This window comes from Protopterus annectens, chromosome 2.part1, assembly GCF_019279795.1.
Source record: "Protopterus annectens isolate FY-2018-M chromosome 2.part1, PAN1.0, whole genome shotgun sequence".
NCBI classification, from domain to species: Eukaryota; Metazoa; Chordata; order Ceratodontiformes; family Protopteridae; genus Protopterus; species Protopterus annectens.
In genome coordinates this window covers 209,078,354-209,104,504 of record NC_056729.1, presented here as the reverse complement: position 1 = coordinate 209,104,504, position 26,151 = coordinate 209,078,354, and the positions used below count along the sequence as shown (strand labels likewise).

At 36.7% G+C, this 26,151-nt stretch overlaps 1 protein-coding gene across 3 annotated transcripts in view; it reads left to right on the top strand.

The window, feature by feature from the left end:
* Positions 1-26,151, top strand: part of LOC122794000 (ras-associating and dilute domain-containing protein-like) — an 867,060-nt gene that overhangs the window by 364,784 nt on the left and 476,125 nt on the right. For all 3 annotated transcript variants that reach the window (XM_044062093.1, XM_044062094.1, XM_044062095.1), the window contains one exon: positions 7,568-7,671. In XM_044062093.1, coding sequence (XP_043918028.1) covers positions 7,568-7,671 — 104 coding nt within the window. The remainder of the gene's footprint in view (positions 1-7,567; positions 7,672-26,151) is intronic.

The following is a 26,151-nucleotide window of genomic DNA, read 5'->3' as shown; positions in this document are numbered from 1 at the left end:
CTAATATTTGAAAGTCTAGAGGGGAGAGTTGCAGACCATCCTTGGCAAAACAGCGTGGTCTGTTGACCATCTCCTTCCATGCTGACAAATATTGCAACCCCTTAGAATGACACCAGAAACTAAGCCAGTTATTAAAGGCAGTCATCTTTTGTTCATATTGTGGCATCATCCTTGGAGAAGGTGACATGCTGCTCAATGCTAGGCTCATACCAGCCTGGGACACATATTCTGAGAGCTCCTTGATGTCACTCTTCATTTAGTCGAGGGAGGTACGTCTCAGGTCATTTACACCCACACGGACTATGACTGAATTATACTGGTAGTTGTGGTTCAGTGACCTGAGTGTGTGCTTGATGTGGTGGATCCTGGCTCCTGATAAGCAAGTGACAGTGACTTTCTCCTTACTCAGTCTTGTGAGGGGAATATCAGTGTGTCTCACAATAGAGTCTCCAATGACCAGAATGTCGGATTGTGTGGTGGCTTGCCTTATGGGCTTAGAAGTAGAGGCTCTATGAGATGTGTTTGTATGTGTTGATGTGGGTGTTGTTTTGAAAGAGTGCATTTGGGGCTGCTGAGGGTATTTGTTATGTGTACTTCATCTAGGATGTCTTTGAGCTTTAGGAAGGTACCTCATTGTGTGTGATGGGTGCAGTGTGTGTACTACTGACAACCTTATTGAGATTAGGAATACTTTTATCTGAGAGCTTTGCCTGCAGTGACATTGTGTAAATACATCTCTGACATACCATATTAGTTTGTTTGAGAATTAACTGGTTATCAGTAAACTTGAGGCAATTTCTTCATTGCCTCAGGATGCCCATATCCACCAAGCTGGTAACGGAGATGGTTGGAAAGTTCATATCCATGGCAACAGACCCCTTTTTATTGATTAGACAGTTGGAGTGAGAATACAAAGCAGACCTGAGACATAGTCAGGGCTTTAGCCATCTTCTCTGAAGAAAACTACTTTTTTAACTAAGCATTACCTTTTCCTTATAGATACGTATTAGCTGTATTTGCTGAATGTTCTACTTGAACAGTGGCTATAAATCTGTACTTTAAAATCCTGACTATTGCTTGAATCCCTAATTACTCTTTTGTAAAACCTATCATATTGCTTTGAAGAATAACATTAACTGGACCATGTCAAATCTTTTGAGCTAAAGACATTTATTTAGATCTCATTCTCTTTACTATGACATGCTGTGTATGAAAGAAAAAGATGGCAGTAGGTTATATTTGGGTTGGCTCTGCTTTTTGATGTTATTCAGTTTGCATTAATAAACAAATATGTTCAAAATAAGCAACTCTGTTCTAAAATAACAAAGAAAAATGAAACTGCAATGTAACTAGACCTTTGTTTAGGAAAATTAGGAAGAGATGAAAGATCTTTGAAGAAATAGTTGTGTTTCTTGTGCAGAGAAAGGGGATGTGTTAAGTAGAGTAGATTCATAGTTAGTAGGTAATATGCTGTCATATATGCAGCAGATAAACAGTACAGAGATTAAAAAGGATGCTTGACCTGGGGGTGATATTTCCAAAGCCTTCCACTAAGCCACAAGTAGTAATTATTAGCTGCAATGGATTGTTGGAGTAAAAGAACTGCAGTAGTCAATCACATCTTACAAAATTGTTGTATTCTGGCTATTCATTCTTATGTATGTATATATATATATATATATATATATATATATATATATATATATATATATATATATATATATATATATATAATTCCCCCCTTTGTAATCTCAAAGTACTGAAATCTCAAATTTCAGTATCCAGAGACCATAAAGACGAAACTTCAAAATAGCGAAAGTGCATAAGTGCGAATCCGAATATCTCAAATCCGTGCTTATGCATTTATGCTACATTATGTAAAATGTTTGGTTGGGATGGTGTCCAGAATTTAAGGTGAGTGAGTGTATGTGAGTGTTTTTGTAAGTTGTACCTGTGGGTTAGGGTAGGGAGGTGGAAGTATGAGTGTGAGTGTTGGATGTTTTGGTGTTTGTGTATGTGTGATGTGTGGTGTTTTGTGTGTGTGTGTGTGTGTGTGTGTGTGTGTGTGTGTGTGTGTGTGTGTGTGTGTGTGTGTGTGTGTGTGTGTGTGTGTGTGTGTGTGTGCCCCCCCCCTTCTTACATGTAATGTAGGGTTGTATAGTTTGTGTGGTGTGTGGGTAGAATGGTGTGTGTTGTGTGGTGTATGTATGTTCATGATTGTGTGTTTCGTGCTTTTGGGTTTCGGGATTGTGAGTTGTTCGCCTTTTATATTTTCGAGATATTGAAATTCGAGATTTCAGTATTTCGAAATTATGAAGGGGAACCATATATGTATAAACAAGATGTTTTAACATTTTGTGAATTACAGATTTCCACATGAGGAATGCATTTGTGAGAAGAATTCTGTCAATATAATTTAGAAAGGTTGGAGAACACTCTGACATCTTCATTTCTTATACCCTAAGCACAACATTTATCTTACCACCATCCGCTTTGTCAGTAGTCATTTATTTCAGAAGGTTTTATGAATGTAGTAAGCTACAAAATATTTAGTATTTTTCCTTCATGTAGCGCTGTATGATTAAGTACATTTGCTGTTCTGTTTCTGTCATCTTGCACCATCTCTCTCTCTCTCACACTCTCTCTCTCGCTTTTTCATTTGACCCATAATTAATATGGAGGAATCCTTAAACAACTTGTTTTTCTAACTCCCGACACTGTAAATAGAATCAGTGTGTGAGTATGATAAGGATAGTAAGGCATCCTATACTGACCTAAACCAGTGCTCTGCACACGTAAGCAACAGACAGTTTAATGACATGTCTGCTAAATAGTACAGCAAAGCGGCAGATGATATGGAAGCCTGACAACAGGGGAACACAAATTGTTGGGTCAGCTGGGGATTGGCTTTCAGACTCCATTTTAGTACTGGTGCTGGTAGTGGTGGGGTCACTTGATATAGTTGTTCCATCCAATTTAACTTAACTGGAATGGGATTCATCAATCCCATTTAGTCAACTCTCACTTCTGTTAAATAGCTAGTGTTTTGAGTGAGTTTACAGAACTGTGGGCAGCATAGAAGTTACCCACACCCAACAAGTCTGCATCATGTTAGAGTTAGTATATTTGGAGATTTAGGAGAGTGTGGGGGGCAGAGGGAGTCTGTGCTATCCTCTGAAATTGCTTGCTTTTTCTGTTGAAAATCAGTGTTCTTTGATCTCAGCATTTTTTTGAAGTATGTCTGGGATGATGTAACTAAGTTTAAAGAGTTACTATAAATTCATATCTCACCTTTGAGAGTCAACTGAGCAATGGTGTGGAAGGCATTGAGAATGTCCATTGTTTAGAGCAACTACATGTCCTTGGGAAGTTTTGCTTTTGATGATGTTTCCACTGCTGGCTCAAAACATGTAGGCCATGGAGACATATGTCTGGATCGTTAGTAATACTGGCTTTGTGTAGGGGACATATGAGTATAAATAGTGCCGTGTGTAGAATGTAAAGTGGATGGATCGTGCTTCAGTACTGGTCTGAAATTTATTTTGGTAATAAAACTTAAGGATTGGAATTGTCAGGTGCACTAACAGTCAAAGGCCAACAGGACCCACCCCCAAGTGTGTCATTTGTAACATTATGATGGTAACTGGTGTGGTATGGCTCTGGGGTCCAAGCAGAGCTAGAGAGTCAACAGGAGAGTGGGATCATTGAACACCATGCATACTCATTTCTTTAACTGTGAAGACACAAGATGAGAATGGCATAGTTATTCTTTGGGTAGTACTAAGGATCTGTATATTATGATCAAAGCTGAGTTTTTGTGTAGAGCACATAAGAGGCTCATGTGTAGTATAATTGCACAACACACATAGGCATTTACAAATTTACTTCCTCATTTGTTAATTTACATTGTAACGCACTTCAAGCTTTATCTGAGGACAGCATCAGTTTGCTTGCATATGTTAACTTTTCAGTAGGGCATACCTGTGCAAAACCAGATTCAAGCAGTTCAGGGTTATAATCTAGCAACATTTTAAATGGGAGACTCCAGAACTGAATACATTACCTAGTGATGGATAATGGCTTTATATGCTCAGACATAATTGTGGAAGTATGGAGATTTAATATATTATATTTTTGGTGCTTCCCATTCACCTGTCACAGCACTTCTGACTTCCAGACCAATTCGCCCTGAACACCCTTAATGTACTGATACCCCAGTAGTCTCCTTATCTCTGATCCTAAACATGCCCTTTTCCTGGGTGAGTATCCCAACTTACCTTTCAGAAGGTACAACCTTCCTAGTGTCACTTATGAGGACTGGAGAGTGTAAGAGGGTTCAAGATAGAAGGGGGTTACTGTCCTTGGGATGAATGTTCAGATTCAGTTTTGGAGAGTGCAACATTTTGTAATATAAGTAGAAACACAAGCCATAGACCAATACCAGAACTTGGGTCCAGCAACAATAAAAATGTATACCCCAAAGAAAACACAAAAGAATCTGAGGGCAGCAAAGAATTCCAGTACAACTTCCGGTTAATATAAAACAAACCAGGTACATAAGCGCTTTCGTAGCGAAGCTACTTCATCAGGTGTATAATGAAACAACAAAACAAGTCCATTAAATACTTAATTCAACACATCACATGACTAATCACAATTAATATTAAAAGGTGCACTAATAATAAAAAACTCATATAAAGATTATTTTCCCTTCAGGCATTATTACATAAACAACAGCAACTATTCATAAATATAAATAAAAAGCAGAATACATCCAGAAAATCCATATAAATATACATATATATATATATATATATATATAAAAAAAATATATATATATATGTATATATATACAATTTTATATATATATATATATATATATATATATATATATATATATATATATAAACAATATAACAATATGATAAAAACTGAAGATGCCAAATAATAATATAAAAAACATCTGTAAATTCACTTCTTACTCAAAGGTCTAGCTTTGAGCTTCGGTCTGATAGATACTCTATCATTCAGGCCATGCCCAAAGTCCCTCCTTAATCTAATTATCCATTTGGACTCTGCTTGTTCAGTCAAGTTAGTAATGTCACCTTTCCTGATGTCTTCAAATACACATCCTATTACCATAAATCTAAAATAATGTGATGTGTCAGTTCTTAATATATGTTTAGAGAGTGCACTCATGTTATTACCCTTACTCGTGTGATAATAATGCTCTTTGATTCTTTCCCTAAGGGTCCTATCGGTCTTACCCACATAGAATCTAAAACATATCGAGCAGTAAGCTAAATAAACTACATGGGCAGTCTCACATGTAGCAAAAACACCACATCTGTATATTTTGCCTTGGTCAGGATGTTTAAACTCACCACTGCTATCTATATATTGGCAGCATTTACAATGCCCACATGGCATTGTACATTTATAAGTTGTTACATTTCTGATCTTCTTAGGAACACAAAGGCGTCTCAAAGATTTCATATTCTTATAAATAAACTTGGGACTTTTATCTACTGTGTTTCTGATCGTATCATCAGTAGTCAAGACCTTCCAATGTTTCTCAATAATATCCTTATAACACTTAACATCACTGGAGTAATATAAACAAACTTTCAGTTTATTATCTTGATTATTCACAGGTGTAGTAATACTTTTAGTATATTTCCTGCCATAGTAGGGTTTGGCTCTACTATTTCTTAAATCTGTTACTAGCTTAACATTCTCACAGATGTTACTCTTAGCATAACTTCTAGCTGTAAATGATGTTTCTAATTGTTGTGTTTGTTGTACAAACTCTGTGTCTTTGACATTTAGCCTTGATGCCTTATACATTTGACTACTAACTACACTCTTAAACACATGAGTAGGATGCATACTTCTTCTGTGCAAGAGATGATTGCAGTGGCAAGGTTTCCTATATAATTTTGTAAATATGTTACCTTTTGAGTCTACTAAAACACTCACATCCAAGAAATCTATTGAATGTTCAGAAATTATAGAAGAAAATCTTAAATAAGAGGTAGTATTATTGATATATTCCTTAAAGGCACTATATGACTCTTTGGAACCTTCTCAAAGCAGAAAAACGTCGTCCACAAAACGACGATAAAAAGCCACTTGTGAGCTAAATGGTCCATTAAAAATAGGTTCATTTTCCCATTCCACTAGAACAGCAGTACCAATAGCTACGCCAATATATACAAGTTAGTAACAGATTTAAGAAATAGTAGAGCCAAACCCTATTATGGCAAGAAATATACTAAAAGTATTAATACACCTGTGAATAATTGAGATAATAAACTGAAAGTTTGTTTATATTACTCCAGTGATGTTAAGTGTTATTAGGATATTACTGAGAAACAATGGAATGTCTTGACTACTGATGATACGATCAGAAACATAGTAGATAATAGACCCAAGTTTATTTATAAGAATATGAAATCTTTGAGAGGACGCCTTTGTGTTCTTAAGAAGATCAGAAATGTAACAACTAATAAATGTACAATGCCATGTGGACATTGTAAAATTTTTATCATAATGTTTTATTGTTTTATATATATATATATATATATATATATATATATATATATATATATATATAATATACACACACACACACACACACACATATATATATATATATATATATATATATATATATATATATATATATATATATATATATATATGCATATTTATATGGATTTTCTGGATGTATTTTGCTTTTTATTTATGATATTTATGAATAGTTGCTGTTGTTTATGTAATAATGCCTGAAAGAAAAATAATCTTTACATGAGTTTTTTATTATTAGTACACCTTTTAATATTAATTGTGATTAGTCATGTGATGTGTTGAATTAAGTATTTAATGGACTTGGTTTGTTGTTTCATTATACCTCTGATGAAGTAGCTTTGCTATGAAAGCGCTTATGTACCTGGTTTGTTTTATATTAAATGGAAGTTGTACTGGAATTTCTTGCTGTCCTTGGATCCTTTTGTGTTTTATTTTGTAATATAAAGCAAATAGTGCGCACATTTCTGCACACTAAGGTCTATTTGTTATTACTGCGTCAGTGTTATTACATTCAGGACCCCTGCCCTCTATTAGCATTTATTCAAGCAGTGATGGAACTCATGTTTACCCCCCCAGTCCACATCCTTCCCCTCCCAGCCAATCCTGTTTTATTTAATATATACTTTTAGGCTACTGATGGCTCTCTGTTTATGATGGTATTAAATGGTTGTTATTAATGAAACAGAAGATTTTGTAATAGTTGTCACAGATTAGCTAATATTGCTTTGAATTCTGAGTCATATACCTTCTGAGTTCCACTGCTGAATGTTTCCCATCTTGTGTACATTGGTGGAGTCATACTTTGAAAATATAACTTTGCTGCTAAATTAGATAGCATAAGTGTCCTGCTCATTTTGCAGTACAAATCCTGTGTAGGGCTTTAATACTAGTTGTGTTCTGAGATGTTAGTACGTTTTTTCTTCCTTTAGCATCACATATGCCCAGTGCTCACTACCACTGTAACTTTGTTTTGCAGCGGATTCACTCAGGCCGATCGGGTCAGCCAGTGAGGAGGCTGTGACTGTGTTGGAAGAAGTTATTATGTTCACATTCCAGCAGTCTGTGTACTACTTGACAAAAGTGAGTATTTCATCTTTAACATCAGCTCCTGTCACTGCATTGTACTGGTGTCAGAACACCCAGTCTGTTCCATGACAAACCACACCCTGTTCTTTGAAGCTTGTTTGTATTGTGTAGTTATTGCTTTGAAATGCCTTCATGCTGCTGAACGTTGAAGTATTGGTAAGGCTCTGTAGTATGGTTGTCAGTGTTTTCTTCTCTACCTGATCTTAGTGCATATGTCAAGTTACAGTACTAGTTACCGAGGGGGGAAGAGTTGTGTACCTTGCACAGTCATAAATATGCCATTAGAGTAAGAAGATGCATTTATTGTCATATCAAAGTTTCCTTAATTCTTCTGCCTAGAAATTAACAATAGCAGCATTAAAGGATGGGAATTTTCAACATATGCTTTAAGTTGTAAATGTTTGATTTATTAATGTCAAAGTCAAAGTAAAATTTATTGTCATTCAGAAATCACACAAGTGCAAAAACTGAACGAAATTCCGTATCTCCATACTCAATGTGCAGACAACATACAGACTATTTTCACAGACATTTGCACATGTAACACCCAGCTATTACATCACGGACATGCAGGTAGACAGACTAATATTGCACATAAAAACACTTTTTGAACTGAACACTTACTTAGGGGTGGTTTAAGGCAAAATAACTGTTTTGACACTACGAGGCTACAGTTAATATTTTCCTTAATAGTGAGGTTTCATTTGTGTTTCATTGTTTCTTTTCACTTACTTTATATAAAACTTCATTAATGTTATAAATACAGCTGAGATGATTCACCAAAACTGCTACCATAAATAGTTAATTGCTGAAGGCTATGAGGACATCAACCAGAGATTTTTTTTTGTGCTTGTACGTACATACCTGGAATAGCAGATGTGAATTACTCAGAAAGAGAGAGAGAGAGATGTGTATATGCATATTTGTGTGCGTGTGTGTGTGTGTGTGTGTGTGTGTGTGTGTGTGTGTGTGTGTGTGTGTGTGTGTGTGTGTGTGCTCTATAAAGATCATATTTCTCCATCATCTAAGCTTCAAACCTTTGGTATGTACACTTTCCACAGCAATACCTAAGCTCATTTCTCAGATCCCCTCAACCTCTTCATGAACTGTTAGTGTTCTCCATCAATACCGTATTGCTTATTGATAGACTGAAACATGCAACTCTGGCTATTTGAGCAATATGTCATGTAAATGCCAGTACTAGTATGATACCAGTGGCTTGCACATTTTTATTGCAGGAAATGAATAATAACAGAGATCTTCATATGTACTGTTGGCTGCATAGGGTAAGACACAAGATGGAGAATGCACATGTGCAAATGTAGTCTTTCAGCAACTCCATTAGCTGTACCCAATTTCCTGGCATTCTACCTTTTCAGCCAGTGACCTTTGAAATCATTGGCAAAGGCGTTTGTCCTCCACAGACTTAATGACTGACTTATCATTTCCACCTTCTAATTTATTTTTTTTCTTTTGTTGACCAGGTTAGTCCCACTAGGTTAATGACCTCTTTCAGCAGAGACCCAAGGTGGTATTTATACAACTAGTGGAAATTTGACCAGGCCATCAGAGAACCCCCCCCAACACACACTCTCTTTTTGATAGTTGCTGTGGGATCTATTATATCCACCTGAGCTACCACCAGCTGAAGCAGATGTGATCTCAGTTTAATGTCTTGTTCAAATGATGGCACACTCAGGAGTGTAGCGCTTCCCTTATGCTGCACTACAGTGTCAGTATGGGAAATTACTCCATGCACCTGTGGTTGGAATAGAACTCGCAGCTAATCTTCAGTCACCAAAGACAAGTATGCTACCTGTTGATTTTACTATTGACAGATGCTTACCATCTGTTTTTTTTTTTTTTTTACAGTTCCAACAATTCTACTTATTTTTAGGATTATTGATGATGATGTCATCACATCTGTGTGTACATGAACATAGGGAGGCATAAGGCAATATGTTTTATATATGAGTATATGCTGATTTATTGAAATGTAAAAGCATTGTCCTCTGTTCATGGTACATTAGGATAAAGCCCTAAGTGTGACCTAGACAGCCTTTGTTCGATTAGTGGGCACAAGAGCTGGAGGGAGCTGGACAAGAAGATGTGAGTGACAGGCATAGTGCCCTGCCATCCTGGGGAGAGGGAGGTGGCCTTGCTTGCTGCTTGGGAAGCACCCGCTGGAGAGTTATGTGTGGTGCATCCCACGGAGTTGAAGCCAGAGGGATGTGACTTATAAACTGTCATGGATGATAAGCATTTGATATCTGCCTGAATGCTGGCCCCAAAATTGTCTCTTGTTTCACTGAGGAACAAATAGATCAGTGAAAACTCCCACCCTTGTGAGGGAAAAGTGGGCATTGATCTTGGTGGGTTGATGGTCAACAGGCAGAGGGGTTACAAATGCTGGCATTTTGAAATGAGCATATCAAAAAAATCCAAAAATTGAAAGAAATGATTGCAAAAGGGGGAAAACAGTTTCCTTTTGCAATCCATTGATCATAACCATGCCACAAATTCTCACATGCTTTGTCTGAGTAGTAGTAGTGGCATGGATTTTTTTCTAAGATAAGGTATAGCATTGTGGTTAGGGTTAGGGTCAGGGTCAGGGTTAGGGTTAACATGCATTAATAAGGATGGCAGCGGACTTCATATACTTGGACAGTTCTTTTATTGCCAAAAGTTTGCTGTGCCAAAATTGTATTATCTGAATGCATCAATCTATATTTATTTATTTAACATTTGTTAACCAAGAAAGTCCGAGTGGACGCAAGACCTTTTTTAGCAGAGGCCCGGGGAGAAAAGCTCCACTTAAAAAATAATACATACAACAAATAATACATACAATAAGTATAGTAGATCAATACAGCAAATGTACAATAGAATATAATCATCACAGTAAGACATAACTAGAAATGTAGACTATAAGACACTTAGTTTTATTAGAAACATTATACTAAATTGTGATACAAGACAAGATTAAAATTCTAGAATATAGGTCGCTTAGTATAATTAGAAATATACTACTAAATTATAATACAAGGTATTGTTTATGTCATGCATTTTTGTATGACTCTTAAGAGAGACTCTCATGTAAATTCAGCTTAGAAAAACATACTTGATTAATCAGGAGCCCTACATGGACGTATCCAGTTTTTGGTTAGGTGGGTTTTTAGTAAAGTTTTAAATTGCAGTGGATTTGAGGTAAATATTATATTAGAAGGTACATTATTCCAGACTTTAGCTATACAGTTGGAGAAAAGAGATTCCCTGGCCTGGTTGTTAGCACTGGAGACTTTTTTTAGGGATTTTTTATTAGAACGTAATGTTCTGGTGCAGGAGTATGGTTGTAGTAGATTTTGCAGGGCAGGGGTCTTTTCTTTGTCATAGAATAGTTTATGGTCCATAGCTAGTTGGTTATAACGTAATAGGAGGAGGAAACTCTAGGCAGTTATTAAGCTGTCTGAGTGATGTACAGTGATGTAATTTGGAGTTTGAGTTGACTACGAATCTTGCAATTTTGTTGTAGCATGTTTCGAATTTTGTGAGTTCAAATTTCCTAAGGCTGGTGAGAACTGGTGATACATACATGAGGGTAAAGATTAAGTGTGTTTGTGCTATGGTGGCTTTGGTATTGTTTGTAAAGTATAGTTTATTCCTATACAGATCACCTAGTTTTTTTGTGGACTTTTTTAATGGTTTGAGCTATGTGGAAATCAAATCTCATGTTATTGTCGATTTCTACTCCTAACAGTTTTGTATGGGCAGTGGGTGAGGTTATAGTTTTGTTAGCAGATTCAGTAGTGAATGTGGAGGGGGTTGCTGTGGCTTTGGTGGGATGAAATAGCATATGTTTTGTTTTGTTGTGATTCAGGATCAATTGGGAGTTGGTTGGCCATTTTTCGATTGCAAGAAATGAGTTTTGGTTGAGTACCTGTAGTTCTGGAATGGTGAGGTCAGCACAGATCAATGTGGAATCTGGAGATTATTTGTGAATATTGAGAATAGGAGAGGACCTAGTATAGAGCCCTGGGGGATGCCAGTGGTGGTAGGTAATAGAGGTGAGAGTTCTCCTTGCCATAGTACTGCTTGCTGACGTCCGTAGCCTTGTAACCAGTTAAGTGAGGATTGGGAAAAGTTCAGTGAAGAAAGGGTGGAAAGAGGTTTGCTGTGGACACCACATCGAAGGCTTTTGATAAATCTAAGAAAATAGAGGATATGTATTTGTGATTATTTCTGTGTTGATTTATTATGTTGGTGAAAGTTAGTATGGCAGTGGTTGTACTGTAATTTGGACGAAAGCCATATTGAGACAAAGGTAATAGGTTGTTTGTTTGAAGGTAGTGCATAAGTTGTGTATGGACAATTCTTTCTAATATTTTGGACAGTGGACATAAGATAGCAATAGGTCGGTAGTTGGTTAGGTCAGTACTACCACTGTCTTTGTGGAGGGGGATTGTATGGGATATTTTCCATAAGACTGAGACTTTCTGTTCAACTATCTATGGATCTGTTTATCAGTATGGAGACTGGGTATGCTATTGCTTTGGCTGCTATTTTTAGATATTGAGGTGGCAAATTGTCAGTGGCTAGTGTTATATGTTTCAATTTAATGAGCATTTTTGTTTTGGTTTTAGTTGAGACTGGGTGAGAAAGTAGTTCCAGTTTTATTGGGAATTGGACAGTCTAGCATAGTGGAGGTTGGTTGTTGTCTGGATAGGGCTATTATTGACTCGGTAAAGTATTTGTTAAATTGGGTAGCTATGTTGTTTATTTTATTTGAAGTGGTGGGTTGTGGGGTAGTTGGTTTGCCTGGTTGAAGTATGTTTTTTATTGCTGACCAGAATTTTTGTTGATTTCTATGGTATTTAACTTGGATTTTAGTGTAATAGTTTGTTTTGTCTTGTTTGATCTGTTTTTTAGCCTTGTTTCTGAGCTCTTGGTAGCTTTGTTTGGTAGTATTAGTTTTAGTTTTCTACCACTGATTCCATGCTTTATCTCTTGCTATTAATAGCAATCTTGTTTTTTTTTTTTAGCCATGGAACATAGTTAGATTTCACATGTATGGTTCTGATAGACTTGCATGTTTAGTATCAAGAGGAAGGTTTTGTTGAAGTGATGGATAGCATCTTCCAGGGGAAGATGTGTCAGTGGTAGCCGGTTGCAATGGTTTAGGGAACTGATTAAAGTTGTTGGGGCTAAATTGCTTTGTTTATTTATTTATTTATTTATTATTTATTTATTTATTTTACATTTGTTGACCAGGATTGTCAGACTAAGCTGAAGAGCCCTTTTCCATCGGAGGCCCGGGGAGAAAAGCTCCAACATATTATACAATTTTCATTATAAATTAGCATTAAACAGCACTGTTACAGGATTATTACAAGGCATTAAGTAGCAATACAGTGTTATACAGTGTCAATAATCAGGAGTATAGCATAACTATTTCAAGATGTATAAAAAGAAATATGTCATTAAGATGAGTATAGTTTTTGGGGTAAGTGGTTACAAAAACCCATTTTTATCATAATGTAATTGAATGAAGGCAAGACAATTGCAATAGAATGTTTCTCTGAGGCAATCTGCTTAATAGATTTTAGAAGACAGTAGAAAGAGTAGTCAAGGAAGATTAGAGAGAGCTAGTGAGAAGAGTGAGTTAAGGGCAGAAAGTAGATTAAGGTATGAGAAGTAGGGGATGTTAAGGAGGGAGAGTGCAGTGGCAGGACCAGTGACTTTTAAAGTGCTCTTCGGTGGCTGTCTTAAATTGTTTAGGATGTGTAAGGGTCCTGATATCTAGTGGGAGCCTATTCCAGGCAATAGTGGGGTGATAGTTGTACATGTTGTGTCCAGATTTAGACTTGGGTTTGTAGATTTGTAGTAGGTCTTGGTGAGAGCTTCGGGGAGGTCAGGAGGGAGAATAATGGGAGATGAGAGGGGATACTGCTGGGCAGTAGGAAGGCTGGTATAGGATAGAATGGATGATCTGGAGCTGAGAGCGAAGACGCTGGTGGGGTAATTCAAGCCAGTTTAGGTATTTTAGAGAGACAGTGATGAGATTTGTAGGTTTGTTGGGCAGCAAAATCTAGCTACCTTGTTGTAGGTAGATTCAAGTTTGGTCAGGAGTGTTGAGTTAAGATTTGTGAGAATATGAGAACTGTACATTAGACTGGATAGAATGTAGGTAAGAGAGAGAGTAATCTTGGCTTCAGAGGTAAGGAATTTCTTGTTACTGTAAAGGAGCCCTAGTTTTGAATGAGTCTTTTTGATACAGTTATTAACATACAAGTCAAATTTAAGCTGATCATCAATGGTTATGCCTAAGAGCTTAGTACTGGAGTCTACCTGAATAGAAGTGTTATTAAGGGACTGTATGGAGAAGGAGGGTTTAATATTGTTGAACTTTTTAGGTAGGAAGAGTAACAGCTTTGTTTTTTTTTAGGGTTAAGGATGAGCTGGTTGTTGGAGAGCCATGTTTCAACTAAGTTAAAAGATGCCCGAGTAGCTGTGAAGAGCTTAGAGGGAGAGTTGGTTGTGGTGATGTCTGTAGAGTCATCTGCGTATTGCACTAAAGACTACTGAGGACAGGAAGTATGGAGTTGATTAGTAAAGATATTAAAAGTAAAGGCCCTAGGATAGACCCTTGAGGTACACCCATTTTTACAGGGAGAGGAGGGGAGAGTGCAGAGTGCCATCTCACTGATTGAGCTCTATCAGTGAGGTAGCTGGAGAACCATGCATCACTATTAGAGGAGAAGTCGAGGTTATGCAGTTCGTGCAGCAGAAGAGTGTGAGAGACAGTGTCAAAAGCTTTCAAGAGGTCCAGGAATAGGCAAGACACAAGTTTATGGTCATCCATGGCTATAGAGACAGTGTTGAGAAGGATAATAAGAGTTGTAGTGGTGCTATGTTTGGGTCTGAAGCCATGTTGAGTGGGTGCAAGCAGATTTTCCTGTATTAGATACTGCATAACTTGTTCCAGTACTTTAGAGAGAGGGGAGAGGATAGCGATAGGTCTAAAGTTGGAAATATCAGAGGAGTTACCTCCTTTGTGTATAGGTAGAGTGTAGCATTATTTCCAGATGGAATGGACTTTAGATTCAGAGATAGAGAGATTAATTAGGATAGATACAGGGATAGCAAGAGAGTCAGCTGCTAGTAGAAGAAAAGTGGAAGGAATATTGTCATCTGATGCTGAGCATGGTTTTAATTAAGAGAGTAGAGTTTTGATGTAGCTAGTAGGTACAGGTTTGAGGGAGAAGGTATTAGAGGAGATAGTATTAGGAGTAGGTTCAGAAAAGTTGGCGATGTTGGCAATTTGTACTTCTTATTTGTTTGTGGATTGTTTGTAGATTACTTGTTTGTTGATTACATGTTTGTTGGAGTTGTTTTTTTGTCTGATAATATAAGTAGGGTGGTGATTACTTAAGGCTTATTCATACAAACAGAATAAGCCTTTTTAAAAACTGAAAGAGCAGCATAGAATTATTTCTCTTTGAATATTCATGCTCAGTCCTCATTAGTTCCCTTTAAATATTTCTACATAATCACTTTTAAGCAGCCAGTGAATGCAATTACTTCCTACAAATTCCCCCTTGATACTTCTGTCATACACCTTCACTTGTCTACTACACAATGTGTGTCAAAGCTTCGTCTTAGGTTGCCTTTTACTATTTCACTTCTTCACTTTAGATTCTGTTTACCTTTTCATATCATTTGCCACACTGCACTAAATTAAAACAATCTCTTCTTTCTCCCTCACAATAAAGGAACTTTCAAAATCTCCTCTGTCAAGCATTACCTTAGAAAATGTACCTCAAACAAAATGTCTCGCTATCATTATAAATTAACAACTGAAGTTTGGTGAACACATCCTGTACGTAATATCTAAAACTTTTAAGAAAATAGCAACATCCTACAAGGTAAAGCCTTACTTAACAGAACATTCCTTCCACACAACAGCTACTACACATTTGCTTCCAGCCCTTCTTATATGCATCATCAGTGCCAGCCAACTTACAACAAATTCAATTCTACAACTTAGAGAAAAAAACTGCAATAAGGCACCCAAATATCTTGCAAATCTTCCAAGTAGAACACACCACTGCCAACTTTTACATAAAGTAAATTGGCTAGACTTACAAAGTAATCTAACACTACAAGGCCTTGTTCAACAGTACAAACCAAAACCAAGATGGTACAATGCTGTGTAGCCCAACCTATGTGTTAGCTTATATGAGAAACCCTTCTCCAGAACTGCACCAGTTAGCTAGACTGATATCCCTGAGGAAATCAGGAAAATTAGAGGCCTAAATATTTCAGAAAGATGTTTAGAGATTACCTTAAGGAAAAACAAAAATCGTTTACCAGCTATGGATGTATTAATATAATGGCAACTCTTAGGATTCTCCCTAATACAGACATTAGCTTCATCCCACAGTACAATGATTGCAAACAGTGTGTATACTGGATGTAAATTACATTATGCTTTACATGTTTATTCTTAGTTTGTATAAAATCAGATTAGTTCTAGGCAGGTCATAAAGCAAAACCTACTAGATTTCCTAATATGTACAGTTCAGTAGCGGTAAAAATGTTTTCAATGCACAAAATCCTGCTGCCTGCAGTGTTATTTATGTATGTACAAACTCTTCTTTTATCACCATATGATGCTGTACTCTAGAGTGTGCATACTCCAAACTTTATAATTTACTGTAAATCAAAATACCTGATATATGGAACTATGTGTTGTCTTTAAATTAACATATTTTTAAACTATGTATCCTCTTTGACCTGTGGCCTGTGTCATTACTTACAAGGATCCTTGGACTATCTCACTCACGCAGTAACCATATAAATAACTTAATAATAAATTAATGAGTACAGAAAATATGATCTGCCATGGCCTGGTTCATCTTCCTCTAATATTGCGACTTTGGTTTTAGCCCACAGTTACTTAGGAACAAATGCAAAATTTTTGGGCCTCAGTTCCTCCAATATCTGTAGTCCCATTTTGTCTGTTTTGCTGTCTACATCTTGCTTGATGTCCTTTGGTTCAGCATGGGCTGCAAATGGCCCCGGATTTCATAGCTTTGATTCTTTCTTTCTTTTTTTAAGTGCCTTTCCCTTTTTGGGCATCTACCATAGTGGATTTAGAGATTTTTGTCATCCAGGGACAATTTTTCTTCTTTCCAGAAAGAATTTTCCCATTTTTAATATAATATTGCTTTGTTACTCCTACTACATTACATTTTGTGTGTGTGTGTGTGTGTGTGTGTGTGTGTGTGTGTGTGTGTGTGTGTGTGTGTGTGTGTGTGTGTGTGTGTGCATGTGCATGTGTGCGTGTATGAGTGTGTGTGCTTGTGCATGTGTGTGGATGTGCATGTGTGGTTGATTATTTAACTTGTGTGGAGTAAACTGAGGTGTTGATTTTCATTGCAAGTTTTTGTGCTGTTCTTGACAACTTGCTACTTTTGGTTTTAGAGAAAGTCTGCTTTAAGAAGTGTGTTTTATGCAGCTCTAAATTCCCACCCCAAGACCACTGTGGTCAAAGCTTTGTATGTTTGTATAATTCACAGCTGCAAGAAATTATGACAAGCAAACAGTAATTGCTCATAATAACAACTTCATTGAATGATAACCAGTTTCCTTGTACCTTGTCTAAGGTTTCCAGCTTGTTAATTTCTCCAAATACTTTGGCTTTTTCTTACCCTATTCCAAGGCCAGGACATAGTTATGGTTCAAGAAATCAGTTTTGCTTATATTTTTGATGTTTGCTACAAATGTTGTTCTATGCATGAACAGTGGACCCAGAACTGAGTCACTGTGCAGGAGAAATCCCACAAAAATGAGAAAAAAACCCCATAAGACTGGCAAATCTACAAATTACAATAGGTCTAATGAGTTTTCTTCAACCTTTCTCCCTGTGAGCATTCCTCATGAGGAAAAGAAAGGATCCTCCGTGGAATAGATTTTCTCTAAGCATGATATTAAATTTGCTTGTGAGTATCCCCATCTAGGTCCAAGGACAAGGTCACCTTAACAAGAAAATGAAAGTTATTTTGCAGAAGTAGATCTTAGACAGACTTACTGTTATAGGTCCTTGTGGGATCTGTCTACCCTTGCAGGTCTGTTGCAGACATTGATTATGACAATCTCTCACAGGCAATGCTACAAGCTCAATAGACATCTTCATCACATGCCTCCCTCTCTCATACTGGACCACAGTAGAAGAGTGAATTGCCAAGACCTTCTTCTTCTGCTTGTGCTTCATCTTAGGTTACATCCTAAGATGTAAAGGCATACAGAAAAGTTACTGTTGTTTTGTTTTTGTATTCATATGGTTATTGTCTTCACTGCCAAGTCTGAGTCAGATAACAATAAATCCATCATGCACCTTTCAAACTTACCCAAGAAGTTTGTAAGACTTTTGGTCTACAGCTTCTATAGCACACCTACCTCCTTTCCTTTAATAGAAAGAAAAGTAGCATAATTGCATGCTTCCATTTTAGGCAGAATAACATTGCAGTCTGTTAAATGATTTGTGCAGAAACCCCAACTTGTTAAAGGATTTTGAGAAGAAAACCCAACACGCTTATTGTTTTTCTGATGACATTGCTATTGGTAATATTATCAAACCCTAGAAAGATGCTTTACCGCTGCACATTTTTATGATGGAATGTACTGAATTCATGGTTATTTGTGGAGTAATAACACCTGCTACAAAAATGTGATTCATTTTGTGAATAGTAACTGTTACTTGAATTGCTCAGATAGAGGAGCTGACATGCCATAAGATGTGTGTTGAGGTATAGGAGTAAGACTCTCATCTGTATCGTGGTGTTCATTGTTGCGCACCAACGTTGTCTGGCTTGAAGAGGAAAGTATTGATATCCCATCGAAGATGGGCAGAGGAAGAGGCCATCAACAGTGACAATGGAGGAGGTGGTCCCTGTTAATTTTGAGTCAGGTACTGTTTAGGTTTCCAGTGTTATCAATTTCAGAATTTTAAATAGACTGGTTTCCAGTCACTTTTACACATCACAAATAATGAGTATTACCACTATATATTTAAAGTCCACTAAAATAAGCTTTTATAATCTTACTCATATGGAGCAGTCCTTACTGAAGGAATTGACAATGGAAAGTCACTGTGTGTGACGAAACCTGATAAAGTGGGAAGCATGGTTTTAAGGTAGACTATACTGGCAAAATTTTGGATATTTTGGGGAATGAGTGTGGTTACGAGCAAGTCTCCCTCAATTAAATTAATGAACCTTATCACAAGAATGAATCATGGTTGAATGATCTTTTGGTTTACAGGAAAATTGACAAAAAATATATGCCGTCTTAAAGGTTGATAAACCCAAAATTCTGACTATGTTTGGAGTCCTAAAAGTCCACAAAAATCTAGCCAGTCTTCTACTGAGACCTGTAGTCTCTACATATAGGCCTAAGACTGAATCACTGGTCAAAAATGGTACATTGGAAGCTCATGGTCTGTATGGATAGTTACTTTCACATGCTATATGATTCATGGCATTCTCTGGAAGTTATTGAAAATGTGTATTTTTCATATGAGATGATATTCATTATTATGGGTACTAAAATTTTGTTTTCTGTAATTCCACACACTGTGAGATCACAGTGGTGTGAAGAGATGACTCAAATGTCACTGGACACCGATTCTGAGGTAGCAGTTATAAGAGAAGTGATAGAGTTGGGTTGAGAAAATAATTGTATCTCCTTTGAGGGTGAATTTTACCAATCAGATTAAGGATGTGATGATGGGGGCAGTGTGTGTGCCCATTTACACCAATATGGTATTGTTAAATTGGGAAACAAACATTGTATTCTGTTTTGATTATAAAAATATTGAGATATTTATTTGAATTTTTTGGATGACATTTTTGCTCTGTAGAGGGGTCATTTTAGTGTATTGGTGGATTTTTTTTCTGTTTTTAAATAACAGTACGTCTTTTTTTAGAATTCACTTATCACACTGCCAAGGTAAAAAACTGATTTTCTGGATATTACTTTGAGTAATAATTTAAGGTCAACTATATTTCATCTACTGTGTTTAGGAAATCCACATTTTCTAACATTTATTTTCCCTATTTAACTTACCTCATTAAACAGGAAATAAGTGGTGGGAAGGGTCAGATGGCCCATGTGTTGAGGTTAGTCTCTGATGACAATGAATATGCTGCCCAGGTTGACTTTCTTATGCAACTTTTTTTGGAAAGGGGCAACCCTATTGATTTGTTAAACAAGCTTAAGATGGAAGTTACCAGTTGAAGAAAAGATAGTTTTTTTTTTCTTATCTTAAAATAACAGCAACTTAAACCATGGAAAGAATATTTTGATTATAATAAGGGTAGTTTTGTGAGGTCTGTGGTGGGAGTGACAGATGTGTTTAAGGTGGAAGTGGGATTTCATCAAGGATCAGCTCTGAGCCCTTTCTTATTTGCAATGGTGATGGACAGGTTGACAGATGAGATCAGACAGGAGCCCCCATGGACTATGATGTTTGCAGATGACATTGTGATCTCTAGTGAGAGTAGGGAACAGGTGGAGGAGACCCTGGAGAGATGGAGATATGCTCTAGAGAGAAGAGGAATGAAGGTCAGCAGGACTAAGACAGAATATATGTGTGTGAATGAGTGGGAGGATAGAGAAATGGTGAGGATGCAATGAGTAGAGGTGGTGAAGGTGGATGAGTTTAAATACTTTGGATCAATAGTTCAGAGTAATGGTGAGTGTGGAAGAGTGGTGAAGAAGAGAGTACAGGCAGGGTGGATTGGGTGGAGAAGAGTATCAGGAGCAATTTGTGACAGACGAGTACCAGTAAGAGTGAAAGGGAAGGTCTACAAGAGGGTAGTGAGACCAGCTATGTTATATGGGTTGGAGACAGTGGCATTGACAAAAAGGCAGGAGTTAGAGCTGGATGTGGCAGAGTTAAAGATGTTAGGATTTGCACTGGGTGTGATGAGGATGGACAGGATTAGGAATAAGTATACTAGAGGGTCAGCCCAGGTTGGATGGTTTGGAGACACAGTCAGAGAGGCAAGATTACATTGGTTTGGACATGTGCTTAGGGGGGATGCTCAGTATATTGGGAAAAAGATGCTAAGGATGAAGCTACCAGGTAACAGGAAAAGAAGAAGGCCTAAGATAAGGTTTATGGATGTGGTGAGAGAGGACATGCAGGTGGTTGGTGTGACAGAGCAAGATGAGAGGACAGGAAGAAATGGAAACAGATGGTCTGCTTTGGCGACCCCTAACGGGAACAGCCGAAAGAAGATGATGAAGGGTAGTTTTATTTCAACATATTCTTATGATACAGATCTTATTAAAAACATTATTTAATCACATTGGACCACACTCACTCACTCTGACAATATAAAGGAATAGTGGGTATACAACCTCATTTTACTTTTATTATTAAGAGGGGTAGGAATATTAAGAACAAAACTGACTGGAAATTAAGAATAAATAAGAAACATTGATTTATAGTATGGTTAATGTGGTAAAATCCTGGTATAGTTAAGTGTAATTGTCATAAAGTGTTCCTTTATTAATGAAAATTTGAAAGTTACCATTTTTGAGGTAATAAAAAACAGAGCCAGGCTTCCAAAAGCCATGGCTTTGGTGTATATTGCCATTTGCTCCCAAAGTGATGTTTTTTACATTGGTAAAACTGAGTGTCCACTCAAAGAGCATAGTTATGAACATGAATATGCTGTTTAGTCTGGTAACTCGAGCAATGCTCTTTTTCAACACTCCACAAGCTACATGAATTTAGAAAAAAAATTGTTTACTTTAATTAAGAAAGTTGATATGAGTTCTTTTTCTGGTAATTGGGAGAATTACCTTTAGTGTAGAGTGTTATGGTGGCAAGTAAGATTGCATGCTAGTAGACATCCCGGTATTAATAACAATATCAGTATTTGTTGTCTTTTAAAGCAAAATGCTGATATGATTTAGCAATGTAATGTAAAATATAGAGGGTCATTAATTTTGTAATTTCACACATTTTAATAGGCTCTTATACACACACACATACACACATATATATATATATATATATATATATATATATATATATACACACACACACACACACACACACACACACACACACACACACACACACACACACACACACACACACACACACACACCTATACATTTCTTATATTTTTTAGTTTTCTGTGTCACTGTTTTTTTTAAAACAAGATGTTTAAAATAAGATATTGTCAATGCGTTGAGTTGTTTAAAATTGTTGGTTTTATTTATAACTGTGATTCTGATGAAGTCTGTGAATGTCAGGACAAAAGCACTTAATTTATCTTTGTGTAATAAATTTGTATGACTTTTCCTTTTTGATTATTGTTGTTTGACGTAGTTGGCAAAGCTGAAGTTCTTTTGGACTTTATTGCTTTTCCTGGTTTAGAGTGAGCCCCTGACTTGCAAAAATATTCTAAATCTGGATTGATATGAAGTGCTTGTAATATGAAAGTAAGAAAACACTGCTGCTAGGGAGTTTTTAAAACTCCTAGGAATAATTGAAAGAGATTAACTCAAAGTAGAATTCCCTACATAAATTCCTAGGAGTTGTATTGTGAGCTTAGTGGATAGGATTGTGAAAAAGGTATCCCAGTTATTCACAATAAGTGGAAAGGCGTTGTGCATCCGGAAGTGAGTAAGATCTACCTTGTCAGAGTCTTGAATGTTTTTATTTTTTAGAAAAATAATTAGTTTATGATATCCAGAGTGATCCTTCACTGACCTTCCTTTGTTAAAAATAGGTAAATCCTTGAAAAAGTCATTTTCCTTTTTGTAGTAGGGGCATTTTGCATAGCTGATGAATCAAATGAAATGCCAGATACAGATTGCATCTTGGTGTGCTTGAAATCGGATGATTTGTTGGTTTTCACCAGAATTCTGCTTTATATTTTGTTGATGCTGCCTCACTTATGCAAAGGTCTGCAGTTATACTAAACCACTGACATTTTTAAAGGGAAAATCTGCCCTCAAGGTACTTGAAAGAGGAATGTGGGTAATGGCCAGGATGCAGCAGATGAAGAAAGTTATATTCTTCTGCTGGACTTAAGGGATTTAGCTGTTTACATTTTTTATGATCCTTTTTTGTTTTGCTTCTAAAGCTTGCTGCCTTTGTTACAGACTTTGAGAGTGTTCTTTCTGTGTTTGCTTCTCACAAAAGGAGCAGAACTTGGGGTAGTTACCAAAGTACTTTTGAGAATAAAGAAGGTAGTTTGCGTACGACTTTGCCACACCTCTTCTATCCCGGTTCTTGATAGAAGCTTCTGAGCACGAAGTCTAAATAAAACATTGCCATCTGTCTCAACATTTAACCATCTCCCATTCATATCATCAGGGAAGGACTTGGCCCAGAGCCACGCATGTGTCCTTGGGAAAACAGTTTTATGAGTGAGTAGGAATAAAGCATCATAGCTGTATAAGAATGAAGTCTTATTTTCTGTTTTGGTTAGCAAATATGTCTTTCCGTAATTGTAATAATAGTCAAAGCTTTGGTCAAATCATAAATCTGCTGTTAGATTTTCTCACAATATTTCACCATACGAGTGTAGTTAGTTTGTAGCTGTAATTGCTATAAACCCACTTCCTAAGTATATTCATTAATATTGTTTCTCTTTCACTAGGAAATGCTTACTGAGTATCAGATTTTCCCTTCAGCATTTCTGGATCATTCTGCTAGAGAACAGCCAGTAGAATATTATGCAGGATCTCATACTGCTCCTGTACTCTTTCCAATATCTTTGGAGAGGTAGATGTGAGACTGTATGTAGAAATAGTGGTTTAAATCTAGAAACTATTGTCAGAATTGAAAAAGTAGTCAAGGTCCAAGTTTTAAACAGATATGCAAGGGCCAGATGGAGCAATAGGCTTTTTCTCTTTCTGTGGCAACCATGAATTAAGAATTTTAATTATATTCCATTTTCTACTTTCTCAGGCAGCCCAACAGTTTGACTTTGATTTGTTTTCTGATCTAACCACTTTATCAAGCAAATATTAATTCCATAAGAAGTCTTTCTGGTTTTCAGCTTGTTGTAATTTCACATCCTTGAAGATAGATGGCACCTGATGGATCCTGTAATTTGGTATCGGGCCATTGATAATTGTTTATCTCTGCTGTAGTAAAATGTGTTTATTTGGTCTTTTTTCAAACCATAGGCCCCTTCCACACATTTTTAGGACCATACATGCATGCATGTGTTCTTTGATTCACCTTCCTTGTATTAAATTATATTCCTTCGATAATGTAGCATCACTTGTTAGAGTGTGTTTTAAATTTGTAGTTTTGAACATTTTTCAATTAAGCAATGAAACAAAACATATGAACTAATGATGACAAAACTGCCCATTTCAGAACATTTCAACCATAAAAGGCCACTTAAACGACTGTCATTACAATCCATTAATATCAATTGATATGCAAAATCTCTGCAGAAGTAAAAGTCATCCGTAGAATTCTACAATAAAGAGATCTATAACTAATGAAGATGTTGCTACTAGCAAACAGTTTAATATTTTAATATTTTATCTGCAAATTCAGTGCCAACTGCCCTTGAAGAATAAATTGTCTATGTTACATTAAAAGATTGTATACTGGTAATATTGCAATAGGGAATGGATGGCAAACTGACAACAGTTTCATAGTTACAAGGCATCTCATCTAAAGGAGGACACTTTCAGGAGTGAAACACCTCACCCCACCTTTAAAGTACAACACAGTATAAACAATCCATCTATATGGTGTAGGAGTAGAACCTATAGCCTTCTGCATCAAAAGCAAGTATGCTACCTGTTGTGCTACTAACAGTACTTTCAAATTTGCTAGCACGAATAATGACAACCATTTGCTAAACAATACAGGTGTACATTGAAAACAGACAGCATAAGCATCAGTAAACTTCCCTTCCCTTGAAGCTCACAATTACTTTAAAATCCGCTGAAGCTCAGAATTCCTCGAAAATGTACAGAAGCTCACAGTTCCTTGAAAATGTATTGAAACTCATAGTCTGGTAGCTGATGTAGAAGAAACAGGCTGTTGTCTTCTGTAACTAAGGTACAAGGTTTGAGCCTGGTTTAATTAACTAACCTGCCATCCCTAACTAGGGCATTACACACACACACACACACACACACACACACACACACACACACACACACACACACACACACACACACACACCATTCCAGAAGCAAAGCACCTTACCTTACCAGTTGTGCTTCCGATAACATTCCTTAGAAGAAACAGACAACAGGACTGGTCATGTGTTTAAATTCCATGCGTGAATGTGGAAGAGAAGAAGCAAGTAACATTGTGTATGCATTGACTCAAACAACAGTAGGTGTGTCCGGATGTATGTGATGTAAACATTTCACACAGAGGGAGTTCATAAAGATGAATGTCCTTAAAGAAGACATGTAATTTTTTTTAAATTTTAAATTAAAAAGTAAATGTTTTGGCAGCCCATTTGGTCGGCAGCCCCCCCCAGCCAGTGGGGCCCTAGGCAACTGGTTAGGTCACCTAGGGATGGATCCAGCTTTGAACTGAAGTTGTGACTTCCTTCTATTGTGAATTATAAGAGTTACACTTGGATTTGCAATTGTAATTATTTCTCCTGTGATTATATGTTCTGTAACTCTTCCCTAGCTAGGAAGCTAAAGGACCAAGAAAGAGCAGTTAGAAAATAGATAGCTAACTCGGAGCAGAAAAAAATATTCCCTTGCTTCTTTTGAGAATTTTCAAATACTGCAACAAATCTCAACAAAGTTCTGAGTGTGTGTTGTACCAGAGTCAGGTGATCAAATGTGATGTCATTCTATAACCAGCAGTGAGAGGATGGAACTCTCACAGTAGTTTGTTTTGTTTTGCTTTCTTTGGAACCTGATATAAAAGATCTCTGTCAGTTATCACAGACAATCATTCAGTTAGTTGAGTTAGTTAATTCAATTCAGTCAGAAGCTCACATCCTTGCCTTGTGGAAGTAAGTATCTGTGTTATTTTTATTTCTCCTGTAAATGAAACTCTGGTGTTTATTGTACTTAGATAGTTAATATTCTCACATTTTCTATTTTATTTATTATTAAATATTTTATACCTTTCACTATGGCTAATCTTTAAGAGAATAGTTTTAACATTTTGAGAGTAATTGTGCTTATTTTAATGAGGTTCTGGCCACTACAAAAAGCCTTGCTGATTTGATTGCACTCTACCATTTATATTAGTATTGATTTTACTCAGTATAATTGGATACCCTTGTAAGAGCCTGAGAGTGGTTGACTGGTGGAAGCGTGGTTACCTTATAGTCTGGGCAGAAGGGGTACAGTTAGTAAATCTGTACCAGCCTTTCCTACGAGTGTGTGTGTGTGTGTGTGTGTTTGTGTGTGTGAAAATCAAATACGCAAGTGTGGGTATATTAG